General features: G+C 52.3%; 1 protein-coding gene across 1 annotated transcript in view; it reads left to right on the forward strand.

The window, feature by feature from the left end:
• NOS1 (nitric oxide synthase 1) overlaps positions 1-5,954 on the forward strand; it is a 40,228-nt gene extending 34,274 nt beyond the window's left edge. The window contains exons 21-28 of the mRNA XM_049806806.1: positions 357-526; positions 769-979; positions 1,725-1,812; positions 2,109-2,230; positions 2,803-2,951; positions 3,579-3,773; positions 4,758-4,876; positions 5,879-5,954. Coding sequence (XP_049662763.1) covers positions 357-526; positions 769-979; positions 1,725-1,812; positions 2,109-2,230; positions 2,803-2,951; positions 3,579-3,773; positions 4,758-4,876; positions 5,879-5,894 — 1,070 coding nt within the window. The 3' untranslated portion in view covers positions 5,895-5,954. The remainder of the gene's footprint in view (positions 1-356; positions 527-768; positions 980-1,724; positions 1,813-2,108; positions 2,231-2,802; positions 2,952-3,578; positions 3,774-4,757; positions 4,877-5,878) is intronic.
• The last annotated feature ends 8,738 nt before the right edge of the window (positions 5,955-14,692 follow it).

Below are 14,692 nucleotides of genomic sequence, written 5' to 3' on the forward strand. Positions count from 1 at the left end.
TCATGGAAAGAGCAATATCTAGGACTGGAAAGAAGAGTTACGAGATCTTGATGGACCATCCCAACACTATATTTCAGGGATAAATCTGATACCCTGCTGCCATGCACAGTGTAATAGGAGATGGAAAACTATTAACTCGGAGTGGCTGAGGCTGAAAGTGGTGGAGTATCAGACTCGAATTTGTGCTTATTGTACAGCATCTCACGTGTAGCATGAGAGTATCTCATTGACTCTTCTTTCCAGCTCTTCATCATTCACTGTCTCAGAGCTGATAAGGGGAACAAAAGCAAGAATTTGTCCACCTTGGCTCTTACGCTCAGCTGATGCCATGGTTGTGCTGAATTCCCTCCTGGCAGGTGTCATCAGTAACTGGACAGATGAGAACCGTGTCCCACCATGCACCATCTTCCAGGCTTTTAAGTACTATTTGGACATCACCACCCCTCCCACACCCCTGTTACTGCAGCAGTTTGCTTTGTTGGCCACCAGTGACAAGGAGAAGAAACGTCTGCAGGTCCTTAGCAAGGTAAAGCCTCAGACCCCAAACCCCAAGGCCCTGGAGACAACCACAGCCCCAGGGCATTTTCATCCCACACTGTGGTTAGGCTGAGTCTCTACCCGTGACAGCAGGGCTCCTCCTGCCTGCCTTCACTGCCACCCACTGCAGCTTTGCCATAGGCTCGGTGGGATATTGGTTGAGGCACCTGGCTTGAAAGAGGTTCATGCTGCAGCTCTCTCCTCCCTCCCTCCCTCTTTCCCTGGCTGCAGGGCTTGCAGGAGTACGAGGAATGGAAGTGGTCCAAGAACCCCACCATTGTGGAGGTGCTGGAGGAGTTCCCCTCGGTGCAGATGCCCTCCACGCTGCTGCTCACACAGCTCCCCCTCCTCCAACCCCGCTACTACTCCATCAGTTCCTCCCCAGAGATGTACCCAGGCGAGGTCCACCTCACCGTGGCCGTGGTCTCTTATCGCACGAGAGGTACCATGCTCATGCAGGGCTCGGTGGAGACAGGCTTGGTGTAGAGAGCAGGGAAAAAGCATTAGCACATGGGCAGCACCACAAGGTCTTTGGCAGAGAGATGTTGTTTTAAAGCCTTTCTACCTGCTGTAGTGACTAGATTCCTTCAGCCCACGACACTGCTGTCCCATGTTATAGAGAATGGCCATCGATCAAAGGGCAGTGTATTGCAGAGATGCCAGATCTGGGTCAGGTACCAGCCGTGGCGGCTCCAAGATCCATGTAAGGTCATCACACCAAAATCCACATTGCCACTACTAGCCAAATTACTGTACCTGTGCAAGCACTGAGGTGTCCAAGCAGCCCTGGTCATGGTGTAGATGGACACAACCCCATCACCCCTGCAGCAGGTAGGACACAGGGGAAGACACTGGCCATTCATCTGGAGCTGCCATGGGGGTCTTGTGTCTGGAAGCACCATAGCATGATGCTGCTTCTCCCAAAAAGGACCAAAGAGAAGTTGGGTGCTTCCTAAGTATTGTGGAGGTCCAGCTATCCCAGGGCTGGGTCCTGGGTGATCTTGGGTAGCGCCACAGAGGGATTTGAGTGCCAAATTTCTGCCAAGTTCGTGGGGGATGGATGCAGAGATACTAAAGTTTTCAGTGAGGTGTGTACGTGAGAAATAGCAGGGCGGGTTTCAGACAGGAAAGCAACTGGAGTAGTTGACTGGTGTGCCAAGTACAGACCTCCTTTTCTCCCCTCCTAGATGGAGAAGGACCAATCCACCATGGAGTCTGCTCCTCTTGGCTCAATCGGATACAGACCGATGAAGTAGTGCCCTGTTTTGTAAGAGGGTAAGTGGCCCACGGGAGGCAAGGGGTGAAAAAGACGGGGTGAGCCCCCTTGTAGGATGAGCTCTTTGCCCTCAATTCTTCTTTGCAAAGCACTAAGGGCACAGAGAAAACTAGGCTGGATTTGTGAGCAAATGAGTCCCTCTTGGGTGCAGTTCTTCTGCACTAAAATGTCACTTTCTGGGATTTCACCTCGTTTTCTACTCCTCCCTCTCTGGGTGGTGTCTCAGCTTGCTGTGGGCAGAGGCGAGGGAGGGAGCATCCTACCTGGGTTTAACTGGTGTCTTCCATGTGTGCAGCGCGCCCGGGTTCCACCTGCCCCAGGATCCCCAGGTGCCCTGTATCCTCATCGGCCCCGGCACCGGCATCGCCCCTTTCCGGAGCTTCTGGCAGCAGCGGCTTTTTGAAATTCAGCACAAAGGTGGGTTGACGCTTGTTCCTCCTGTTTCTTATCTCAAGCAGTGCTCAGGAACCCTGGGCTGGTGGTGTGGGGATGGGGGTCCAGTCTCCTGCCCGGGCTGCCCCAGCAGAGGCAAAGGGCTTCTTGAAGCAGCGGCTGTCCCAAGCACAAATTTGGAGGCCAGCCCAAACTCCCCAAAACAAATGCCATGAAAATCCTGCTGTAAAACTTTGCGAGTTTTTTATGGCAGTACTATAGTGCTGGCATTGGTTTTTAAAGGCCATTTAATGCAGATTTATGTAAAATATACATTTTTCGCTGATCATTTAGAGCATTTAGGAAAAAAAAGTTTAATATCTCCCCAAAACCTGGCACAAGCACCCCTGCCATGTGACCCCAGGCTGTGTACTGGCTCAGGCAGTGCATTACCTCCTCCTTGCTGGTTTTTCTTCCCCTCCCAGTTAGGCCAGGGAAGGCTCCTGGAAGTCTTCTGCAGCATGCTGGGGCTGCTGGCAGATCTGAAGGGAGGTGGCTTGCAGAAAGGGGGCTATCGGTGGTCCCCGGGCTAACTGCTTCCCCTATCTCTCCCACAGGTCTGAAGCCTTGTCCTATGGTCCTGGTATTTGGCTGCCGGCAGTCCAAGATCGACCACATTTACAAAGAGGAGACGCTCTTTGCCAAAACCCAAGGTGTCTTCAGAGAGCTGTACACAGCCTACTCCCGGGAACCGGACAAACCAAAGGTGCGTGGTGGGCACTGCTCCGGTCCTGGTGCGCAGCCCCGGGCAGCCGTGGCCAGCCGGCACAGTGTGGAGGTGCTGGTTCCTTGGCACAGCCACGGCACCTCATGCCCTGGGGTGATCTGGGTGCATAAGTGTGCAGGATCGTGCCCTTCCCAGCACAGCCCCATTCCCAGGGCGCATCCCCATCCCTGCACCACCCTGAATGCGTGCCCACGTCACTCACGCTTCACCCCGGGGAGCTGCAGCCGTCCTCACCGGGTGGGAGCAGATGAGGAGGGGAAAGGCATGTCTTCCCAAGCAGGTGGGCAAGGAGGGATGTCACCCGGTGGCGTGGCCCAGAACCAGCGCAAACGTCTGGTCCAAATTCCCACCGCCGCCTGAGCAGGCCTGGCAATGAGATACATGGTGAAGGTGTGAAAACGCAAGAGCAAAAACGACGCTTTGCTGCTTTCCCCAACTCTTTTCTGTCGTTGTGGGTAGCACGAGGTGCAGCCACGTTCCCCCAAAGACGCATTGCACTGCTGCCTCGAAGGCAGCTGGTGCACACAAAGCTGGCCGGAGCGTGCAGGTGGATGAGGCTGAGACGCTGTAGTTAATCTCAGCTCCCTCCTCCTCCTCCTCCCTCAGAAATACGTGCAGGACGTGTTACAGGAGCAGCTGGCCCAAACCGTGTTCAAAGCACTGAAGGAGCAAGGAGGCCACATCTACGTCTGTGGGGATGTCACCATGGCCGGGGACGTCCTCAAGACCGTTCAGCGCATCGTGAGGCAGCAGGGCCAGCTGTCGGTGGAGGAGGCAGGCGCTTTCATCAGCAAGCTGAGGGTGAGTAGCGTCCGCACGGCCAGACACCATGCAAGCTCCTGCCACGGGCGCTGCACCTGGTGCCTCCTCCTGCAGAACCGGCAGCACCGAGGAGACGGGTGCTGGGGGGGGGGGGGGGGGGATTGCAGCTCCCACCCACGCTGCCTGCACCCGGGCAAGGTCGGGAGCGTGATCTTCCAAAGCTTTGGGTGTGCGGTGGAAGTCACTTTGCTTTGCAGGAGCTCTGCTCCGGGCTGCAACCCCTTCAGCCCACGCTGGACTCCTGCGATGAGCCTGCTGCTGTGCTGAGCGCTGGTGCAAGCTCTTTTGGGCACCCATGGTAGCCCAGGCAGGGCTTGCTCACCTTGCTTAGCCCCCTCTGTCCCTCCATCACTGCAGCAATCTAACAGGGCAGTTTGTGGGTCCCCCTCCCCAAATCTCCTCTGTCTGTGTGGCTGGCTGGATGATGCCCCTGGACAAACACGTTGCAGCTGAAGCATAAATGAGCTCAGTTTGGGACACAGGCCCAAGGACGGATGCTTGAACGGCTGTGCTTCTGCCCAGGAGGATAACTCAGCCCGATTCCTATGGGACTGCCCCTTCTGCACCATGTCCCCACACTCCATCCAGGACCTGAGGGAGCCCAGAGACACATTTTTAGCTGGTTTGCAAGCAAAAGCTCTCATACACGGGCTGGCCTGGGGCTGCTTCTCCCCCTGATAGCCAGGCAGTCCCTGGGTTGGCAGCAGTTGACAAGGTCTAATGCACCAAGCAGCTCTGCCACTGCCCCACAGTGTGACCTTGGGAAGGTCATTTCACCTCCCTGCCTGTTCCTGCCCCTCTGCGCTGCTTGCCCCACCAGCTCTTGTGACAGGCCCCGGAATATCTGCTGTGTGTTTGGCACCTACCCACAACACGAGAGCTTTCTGGTGCTGCAGCAACACCAACTGTTTGTAAATACTCTTTTTTTTTTCCCCACTGCCCCTCTCCCAACCTCTGTTTCAGGATGACAGCCGGTACCACGAGGATATTTTTGGAGTCACCCTGCGTACGTACGAGGTGACTAACCGCCTTAGATCTGAGTCTATTGCATTCATTGAGGAGAGCAAAAAAGATACGGATGAGTGAGTTGACATGTTTGTTTTAACCCCTGCAATTGTCTCCCAAGCGCGTGGGCTGCGGGATGGGGAAGGGAGCTTTTACTTTGGCACACATGTGGTCCTTCTTAGCAGAGGCTGAAGAAAAGGCATTTGATTTTTGCACTGGAAGGAGAGGCTGCTGCCTGGCAGTCTCTCTGAAATAGCTGTCACCCCAGTAGGACAAATCCTCCCTGGCTTTCCCAGCTTATTGCACCCGCCGTACCAATATGCTCAGACCTGACAGTCCTATCCAAATGGTGATGCAAAGCAAAAGAGTCCTACCCGCTGCCTGCCTCTGCTCCCCTGCCAGCAAGCTGGCGGATGACAGGATGGAAGGTTTGCAGGACCGGTGGCGAGGGGTGGCTCTCCCCAGCTCCAGTGCTGGCTGCAGGGGGGCCTGGCTGGCCCCAGGGGTGCAGGCAGCAGGTACCCACGGTGGGAGAGGTCTCCAGGCTGCTGCATGCCTGGTTAGGAAAGATCTAGAGACTTTTCTTTCCACTGTCGTAAAAACCAAAAGAAGTAAAAAACCTTGACATTTGCTATGTTTGTTTCAGCTCTACCATGTCCTGCCATTTGCTCAGCTCTGTTGTGGTGGGATTTTCCCTGGCTGAGCAGGATTATTTAGGATAAAGGATGGGCAGCTGCCTGGATCTTGCTCTTTGTCCTGGTCCTCAGTAGCCTGGGGTGCAATTCTTTCCCTGCACTCCTGGCTGTGCCAGGTAGCGCCCCGCTGACCCAGAGTGGGTTTCCCAACATCCCTGAGGTTTGATAGGAATTTTTCTCCAACGCAGCACATACTCTGGGGTCTGCACTGTATACAGAGTGCCTCGGTTTCCCACCTCTAGGTAGCGATAAGGGTTACTTTTACCTGCCCACCTCACCCAGGTGCAAAGGGCTCTGTAAATTCCTTTCTACAACATGGTCAGGGTGCTCAGATGCTCCTCACTGCTCCCTCTAAGGTCAGCCTTTCTCCCCTTTCCCTTGCAGGGTTTTCTGCTCCTAACTGGACCCTTCGCCCCAAGGGGATGCCAAACCAGTCCCAGCACCTGCTGCCCCCTCCAGCCGGAGGGCACTGGGTTTTGTATTTCACGGACACGGTGGCTCCTTTTCCGCGGGGAACTGCCCATGGAAAGCGCTCTGTCTCTCGTCCTGTTGTTGTGTCCTGATGATGATGATGATGATTTTTATTTCCTTTTCTTCCTCTTTCTCTTGCTCTTGTCCTGTGGCCGTTTCTTTTCACCCCCTTTCCCTTCCCTGGATTTCCCCACTGAAGTACGATGGCTTTATAACCTGCAGTGGCTCTTAACAGAACTTCACATTTCTCCTTCTCTCATGAGGGCATTTTGCAGCTGCATGAAATCACCACCTTCGTGATCATCTGCGTTTTTGGTGTTTTGGGGGAGAGCAGAGGTGGCAGGGGCTGGGCAATGGCTAGGTCTTGTTGCTTGACCAGAGCTGGGGTTTGTTCCCCCCAGGCTCCCCCCTTCCCCAGCTCCGGGTTTGGCTGAATCCTTGCATTTTCATGGCTTCCCTTTGGACTTGTACAGACCTGGGCATATGCCCAAGGCTGGGGGCAGATGATGTGCAATGCCCTCCTGCCTATGAACTTTGTTCATCCCCAAGCAGCCTGGGTACAAATGTGTCTGTTTCGATCCAAAGGGTGGGGATGGCTCTGATTCACGTGTCATGACTTCTCCTAAGTGGACTCTGTGCTATGTTTGCCTCCTTCTCTGCTCCCTGTTCCCCATGAGCCTCTCCTTTTGCTCAGTCCCCACTTTTGCTGGCATGAAAGGCCTCCCACAGAGGAGCAAGCACTGAACACGCAGGCTGATGTGTATGCTAAGGAAAAACTCACGGCAATGGCTGCTGCTGGGCCAGGCTGTCCTCCAGAAGGCTTTACAGGAGATATGTGATCTGCACCCATGATGCTTGTGGGAGAGATTGAGGGACCGGCTGCATCGCAGAGCTTTGCATGCTGTGAACGTGTGAACCCTCTCCCAGGTGAGACTGGAAAGCTACAAGGATGGGAGAGAAGCGACTCCAACCCCAGCTGCAAGAGGCACCTCCTGGTAATAAAGCCTATTTGGAAGGCAGAACTTGGAGGATTATGGAGGCTCCTGGTCCTTGGTGAGGATGTGTCGACCGAGGACTCTTGAAAGCCCAGAGAGCATCAGCTCCACCTTAGCGAGCAGTTCTGGGACAGCAAATCCCAGCCACTTCCACAACTTCGGAAGCAGAAAGTGTCAGCACGGAGTGACCTGCCTGCCAAGAGAAATACATGTGGCATCTCGGTGGCAAGCCAGTCCCCTCTGTAGGCTTTGCACCACCTGCCAGCGGCACGAGCTGTCTCTGCCGGGACATCTCATGTGAGAAGGGAGGTGAGATCGGCTGCAAAGATGCTGCATGATTCTGGGCTCTGACACGCTCACACCTCAGCCCTGCTGCAAAAATCTGGCCCCAAAAGCAATCTGTTAACACGATCACAGAAAGGTATCAGTCCCTTTAAAAGAGAAAAGCTGTCTGCAAGGTAAAGCATGCGTCACCTTGTGTGTTCTTCTTCTTTCTCCTCCCTTCCTCACCCTGAAGAAGGTTTGTCCTCCGTCATTGCCAGGACAAGGACAGCAGGGCACAGTTGCAGCTCTTGCTGGAGGCAGGAATATGGGGTTGACATTTTGAGCTGGTAGATGCTGGTCCTTTCCTCCTGCCCCTGCTCTGCTGAACTGTGCACTGTTGCTTGTATGGAGCAAAGCACCGAAACCGGCGACAGCAGGGGGTTTGTCCAGGAGCTGCGACAGTGAACTTGCTTTCAGAGGGCTAAGGTTAGCTGCCCTAAGTCAAAGTCAGAACAGAAAGAGCTGCAAGAGGTCTGCTCTTCTCCCAGCCCATGGTTCAAGCCGTGCTGGCTCCTCTGGCCCCAAGCCGTGCAGTTATTCCCACCCTCAGCCAGAACCTCCTGCTCTTTCCTGCTGCTTGGCTGGCTGCATCTCCAATTGCTGCGACCATCTTCTGCAGCTTTGACACCCTGAATGCTTGAAGCAGCTCCAGCTCAAAACCCAAGAGCAAAAGGCTTCCAGGCACTGGGAGAATTTGAGATCCAGGTCTCAAGTTTTGCTGGTCCCACCAGAGCATCTAGCGTGGCGTAAAATGCGAAGGAATGCTGCCACGGTGTGGCCAGAGCCGAGCTCGCTGGGCTGGCAGGGCAGTCGGAGCAGGGTATGGAGCCAGGTACAAGGCCAGGTTTGTGTCACTGCCTGGGGACTTTGTGACCTGAAGGTGAAAGCAGGACAGGGCAGGAAAAAGGGAAGCCCATGGTCCACCTCTGTGGGTTGTGCCCTAATCCCAGGGCAGGCAGTGGAATGGGGGAGCTGGGTCCCTTAGCTGCTGGGATGGGCAAATTTGGGCAGAGGTCCTGTCTATGGAGACAACTCCCTGGCCCTACAGCAAGCCTGGCCCTAACCCCCAATCCTATGGCTGGGGAAACAGAGCTAAAGAAAAAAACCCAAACTCATCCCCTTCTTCTGGGAAATTTCATTCTGGCTCTAGCCTTTGTGCTCTGGTCTTCCTTTTAGTAGAAGGAGCGATGCAACCTGAAGAGGAGGTAGTGCCCAAAGAAATGCCCTTGTCTTCATCCTCTTTCCAGTTCATCCTGTGTGGCTGGCAATTAGTTTTCTCCTGTCCTGCCTTCTGCCTGTATCGCTACAACATCTCCCATCTGGAAGTTGTATTGCTGCTGGAATCTATGTCTGAGATGAATTGGCTTGCTTTTCCTGCACCCCAAAGCTTGCCACCTCCATCTCCCCTTTCCACCTGAGCTGCCAGTGAAAACAGCGGGGAAGCGCAGCGGAGAAGGGAACGGGGCTGTGCCTTGCCTTCGGTGGGATCTCCAAAGGGGTCTGAGCCAGGCAGATAGCCAAAGCCATCTCAAGTTCAACAGGCGTCGGGTAGGTGAGTCCTTCAGAGCCCTTTGGGAGGGAAATGCTGGTTTGAGGCCAGCCTCCCTGTCTGGCCCTGAAGAAGAAACACCGTCCCTGCTGTGAAGGTCCACGAAGTTAATATGTCCCCCAGGGCTCTGAGCTGCCTCTCTGCTCCGTCTGCCTGAGTAGGACCATTCGCTCCTCACAAGCCGCACCACTGGGAATTTTGATTCACTGGTTTTTGTTACGTCAGTCTCAGACATCTTAACTTCTCCTTCATCCCCCTCACCTGCAGGGGCTTCGCACTCCCCTCAAGCTTAATTTTCTCCCACAGTGAAGGGGGAAATAAACTTGTGGATCTGCTTTATCATTCCACAAATGCAGCTCTTCCACCAGTTGTCTAGACTCTGCTCATCTCGGTGTGACATTTCTGATGCGTGGGTGTAGCCACAATATCTCCGGCATGCATAAACGGCAGAGAGCGAGGTGGGGTTTGCCGCAGACTGGTGCCATGAGCTGCTTCAGGTTGTCACGCGTGGATGGGTTGTGCCTCTTGGGCACTCGGTTCACAAATTTATCACCTCCGGGTACCTGCTGCCCATCCAGGCTCCTACACAGCCCCATGCGGCTCCCGCGGCGAGGGGATACTGGACCTGATGGACACCCAGCCTGATCTAGTGTCCCAGTCCCTCTCCTGGAGGATGTCCACAATCACCACTGCCTTTTTTGAGCAGTTCTGCTCCTTTTCACTCCCCAGGTATTAAACATATAGAAGCTCTTCTCTAAACAGGAGATTTGATTTACAAGACACCATGAAGTGGTTTTTTTTCACAAAGGTTTTAATCCATAGGTCTTTCAAACATCCACAGAAAGTTATTATATGAACTTGAAAACTCATGGGAAATGGTTCTCTGTTTTCCCAACCTGCTGTGTCCACTAGCAGGGAAAAATAAGTTGTTCATTCAGTGCAAGGGTATCTACTGCCTGTGCTGTTGATGACTTCAGAGGTTTCATCTCCCCAGAAGGACTGCCTGGGAGTTTGTTGTTCTTCTATTTATGAGAGACAGCAGGAAAAAAATGAGACTTCTGTCATCAGGAGTAGACTCACAAAGATGAAAACTCCATGATTGTTGCTGGGTAGGCCTGAGCTCGTTGCACTAGAGGAACCAAGCCAGTCACATCCATACTGGCCAGAGAAATGGGGTTTGAGTTTGGGCTGTCCACACTCCCTGTGCCTGTCCTGTGCCTATGTGTCCCCAGGGGCAAGCAGGGGACTCTGGCTCACACTGCTCTGGGTGTGAACAACGTGTCCGTGCGTGACCAGAAAACTTGCAGTTGCATCCTGAGCAAACGTGATTGCACCTATGCAGAAGAGGAGATGGGAAGAGACAAGAGCTGCATGAACCTGTGTCCAGCCTAACCGTGATTGCTCCGTTAGTTCCTTTACTGTTAGTACGCGATGCTTCTCACCCCATCCCAGGCTGCAACCCAGGCTCCCTCTACCACTTCCCTCTGGAGATCCCTCCTTTCTCCTTCTCAGCCCTGTCTGCCCAGCCAAAAGGTGCAGCAAGCTGCTCGGCAAGGGCAGGTCCTGGGAATGGCAACGGACTTACAGTGCCTTGTGCTGGGAAGAGACTATTGCACCGGGGTTGCCCTCCCGTTCCTGCTCTCTCTGGAGATGCTTCTAGCACACAGAGACTGGGGGATGAGGGGAACAGGTGACTTCATTTTACAAGTGAAATTCTTGGTGGGCAAATTGCCCCCAGGATAACTGAGAGCAAACTTACAGCCCTGCTCAGCCGTGCCGTGCAATTAGTCTCCCAGTGATGGGGTTTTATAGGGGTATGGAGGTGGTGCAAGGTTAGAATGTGGGGAAAACTGGACGCCACCTTCTGCAAGCACCACAGGTCTGCAAATACCTACCACATCCACGGAGACTGTGTTTTTATTAAGCTGGGGGCAGGGTGGACAGGGTGTTTGTGTTTGAAGCCTCGTGGACTTGCACCAAGCCCAAGCCAAGGCTGCTGCCTCCCGACTTACGACCACTGAAGCCATTACAGTCCTCTGATTCATACCTGTGGGGAAGCTGCAGTGAGTTCCCAGCATTTTTTGGAAGGAGAATTTTATGCTCAAAACTAAATTTTGTTCCTGCTTTCACTGGGGACCAGTTCTCAGCTTCAGAATTGCTCTGATAACTTTGCAATTGCTTTGATAGCTCCAGAGAGGAGCACAGTCCCTTTACAGAACAGATGGAGACACATTTTCAGGACCATTCAACTTTGCTGTAACTCTGTCTTTGTTATGACAATTTCTTCTGCTATAACAGGAGGAGCAAAATTTGGCCAGTGATGAATGCTCTTGAAAACCGTATTCCTGAACTTGGAAAAAATTAGTCTAGAATCCAAGTCCTCCCAGACACAAAATGCCTTCCACACCCACTGGCTTCAGTGGCGTCGGGGATTTCAGCAGCTTGCAGGATCAGGCTTTCACAGCAGCAGCAGCAGCAGCAATTTCATGACGGCAGTATTTTTGCGTGTGTCAATCTGGACTTGCACTTGCCTGCAATGCATGACTCTAGTAATCCATTTGAAATCTACCCTCGACAGGGAGATCTGAGCTCTAGCTTCTTCCATATGGCCGTGTGTATTTAATAGGAAATCAGGGGAGTGGGAAAAAGCTCATGAGATTGCTGCTTTAAAGCACTTGGTTCCAGAAAGAAAACAGACCTTACCAGAGGTCAAAATTGGCTTGATTTTAGCATGGGTACAAGAGCAACTCATGAAATATTTAAGCACTGTAATGCAGATACACCTTTTTCCTGCTGTGCCAGGAATGAAGTAGACTAGAAACTCTTGGCCTCCACCCCTACAGATGTTTGGCTGTGATGGAAGTTTGAGCCATCGAAATCGCAGGAAAAAAAAACAGATTGTGAGTTCATAGCTGAGCAGTTGCAGCTTGTTTAGCAGTGAGAGCATCTCACTGCGAGGGCTGCTGCTTTCCTGCCTTACTCATCCATGTACCTACCTGGCCAGATTTCAGGGAGGGAGGAGGGAGGAAGCACTTCAAAAGCAAGAAAATCCAACCTGTGAGCCTTGCCCTGAGAATCCCTCATTTAACGGGAGCCTACAGGCCAAGGCTTTGCAGCTACTCCTCATTACCACAGCGGAGAAATGGGCAAGGCACCAGGGGCTTCTCTTGTATCCGCGGGCCAAAGCTTGCAGAAGCTGTTCTGGGGCTGTGGAAGAGCAGGAGTGCGGAGCTGGGCTGCGGGTAGACCCCTGCATGGCCTGACTGCAGTGTTTGCATGCAGCTCTCTGCAGGGCTGGTTCAGAAACCTGCTCGTGAATAACGCTGGGCAAAGTCTTTTTCTTCCGGAGGCATTCTTAATACTTTAAAAATTTAAAGACTAAATACTGAAAAAAATTATCTAAACCAGCAATTGATTTGGGGCTTCTTTTTGTTGCTTTGTTTTCATGTGTTGGTTTTGGGTGGAGAAAGCAAACAAAAAGTATATCAAATTGTTTTGGATTAAATCAAATATATTGTTCCCACAACAATTTCTAATGGAGATTTAAAAATTTTCCAAGGGCAACAAAACTGCGTTAATATGTATTCAACTCCAAGAAGAGACATTAACACCACTTGCTTCTGAGCCTGCTTTTTTACTTTTCTCTCTGTGTGATCGTGGCATGGAATCATGTCTTAACAAAATACACTTTACAGTACTCAACAGGATGTCCAGAAACAGAAGACAGTGTTTCAGAATCTCCCCGTGCCCAGCATTGAAGTGATGGCTTTGAAGCCAATGAAATTCAATGCAAAATTTCTGCTTTGCTAGAATTCTACAAAATAGGCAAATGTCCACAATTCCCAATGTTAAATGTGCTCTGCTGCCTTGAGATGCCTTCAAATAACCCTGGGATCTGTACGCTGAAAAGAGCATGAGAATAGGCTCCCTGGTCTGCAGCAACATCCCCAGCTCTTCTAGAGTGTACACAATTCCCCAGGCAGTAGATGAACAGAGTAAGATGACTTTCAGCTAGGACTCATTGCTTTTTAGATTGCGTGTAGTTAGAAACATGAGTTCTGCCAGCCGCCCAGGGAATTTGATATTCAGTGCCAATTAATTTTTGTAATGGGAACAGAGATTTATTCCCCCGATTCCCTTAGGCACCTTTGAAAAGCGTAAGCCTCAAAGGTTGGTTTGGAATTTTTTTTTTCTGGTGGCCTTTTTCCTGAAAAGCAGTGGTGCAGAGATGAGAAAGGGGACCAGTCTGTGAAGGGTAGCAGCTTTGGGGCAGGCAACTCCCAAACTTCCCATTGCAGAGGTTTTCTAAACTTTCCAGGTGTGGGTAAATTCTGCTCTGCTAGATGGGACTCCAACCTCTCGCTGCTCTCTGGTCCTCCTGCTCCTTCCTCCCTCCCCTCAGCACCTCCTCATGTCACTGTGCCTTCATTTGGTTTATAAAATGATGCCATGATTTAAGACTGGCACATTGTCTTTACTCTCACTTTGCATCCCATAAGACAGGTATGTGTGGAGAGGGGCTTAGCTTATTTTGTAGTTTTTCGTGTGATCCTAAGGTAGGTTTCTTCTGAGGAGTAAAGGGGTGGGGATAGTGGGAGCAGGAATGAGCCGGTTTTGTATTTGATCATACCAGTGCTTTAAGCGGTCAGAAACATGTTTTTCCCCTACCTCTGAGCTCTCAATGCTGCTAAAATCTCTGCCATTCGTACAATGTACTCCAGCCCCCTCTCTCGGACTGACTCTGGCTCTGTTTGCAAGATATCCACATTGTTCTAAAGCATGCACCTCTTTCTGTATAGTTCCAATCTTCTGATTTTATGGAATACTTATGCCTGTTTGCATTACGGTCAAAATAAAAAAGTGAACTAAACTCTAGCAGGCCTTGTTCTTCTCTTATAGCTTGAGTTTCAATGCTGAAAGGCCTCTCCTGATATCTTGGCCTTGCTGTGGTTCGCTACCTGTAATGCCGGAGCGCTATAAATAGGATGGTGGCGTCAATCAGCATTATTTATTGATCTGCAAGACAGGAACGCTTTCTTATAAGGTTGCTTGAGTCACAGCATTACATGTTTCACATCATTTATACCACGTCCACTGGGAAAATGCTACAGTCAAGCAAGGAGGGCTGTCTGCACACAATCCAGGGCAACTTTTAATGCTGGAGCCTCGTGAACACAGCGGTAGTACTCCTAGCAGAACCTGAGAGACCCGGGCAAAAAGAATGGCTGCATGTGGCCAGGTGAATGAGCCAGAAGTACGGGCATGGCTTTTTACATGGGAAGGTAGTGTGCTGTTGGCAAGGGGGTAGTAATGTGCCTTTATTTAAATAGATCCCTTCTTAGGGCTCCCTGCAGAGCAGCGGGACACGGATGTGATCAGGGCAGAGAGATCCTAAGTTGTCTCCAAGAAGCAGGCAAGAGGACGAGAGGCATCCATGTTCAGGAGCGAAGGGCTGCTCCCCCGGCAGCGCCAGGCCGGCGTGAGGGGCACGCGGCATACATGGCGGCACTTTTACCTCAGACATCGCTGCAGTTGCACCTCAGACGCAGCGTCAGCGTGACCTCGCAGACCACCGTGGCATGACCTCAGACACTGCGGTGGTGTTACCTGAGGCATGGCAGCAGCGGGACCTCAGACACGGCAGCGGCGCTGCCTCAGACATCACCATGTCGTTACCCCAGACGCTGCGGCAGACACCTCGGTGCCACCTCGCACACCGTGCTGGTGTCACCTCCGTCCCCACCGGGGTGCTGCTGCAGACATGGTGGCAACATCACCTCAGCTGCTACCACAGACATGGCGGCAACATCACCTCAGGTGCTGCCACAAACATGGCGGCGGGGTTACCTCAGCCAGCCT

This window comes from Accipiter gentilis, chromosome 7 (genome assembly GCF_929443795.1).
Source record: "Accipiter gentilis chromosome 7, bAccGen1.1, whole genome shotgun sequence".
Lineage (NCBI taxonomy): Eukaryota > Metazoa > Chordata > Aves > Accipitriformes > Accipitridae > Astur > Astur gentilis.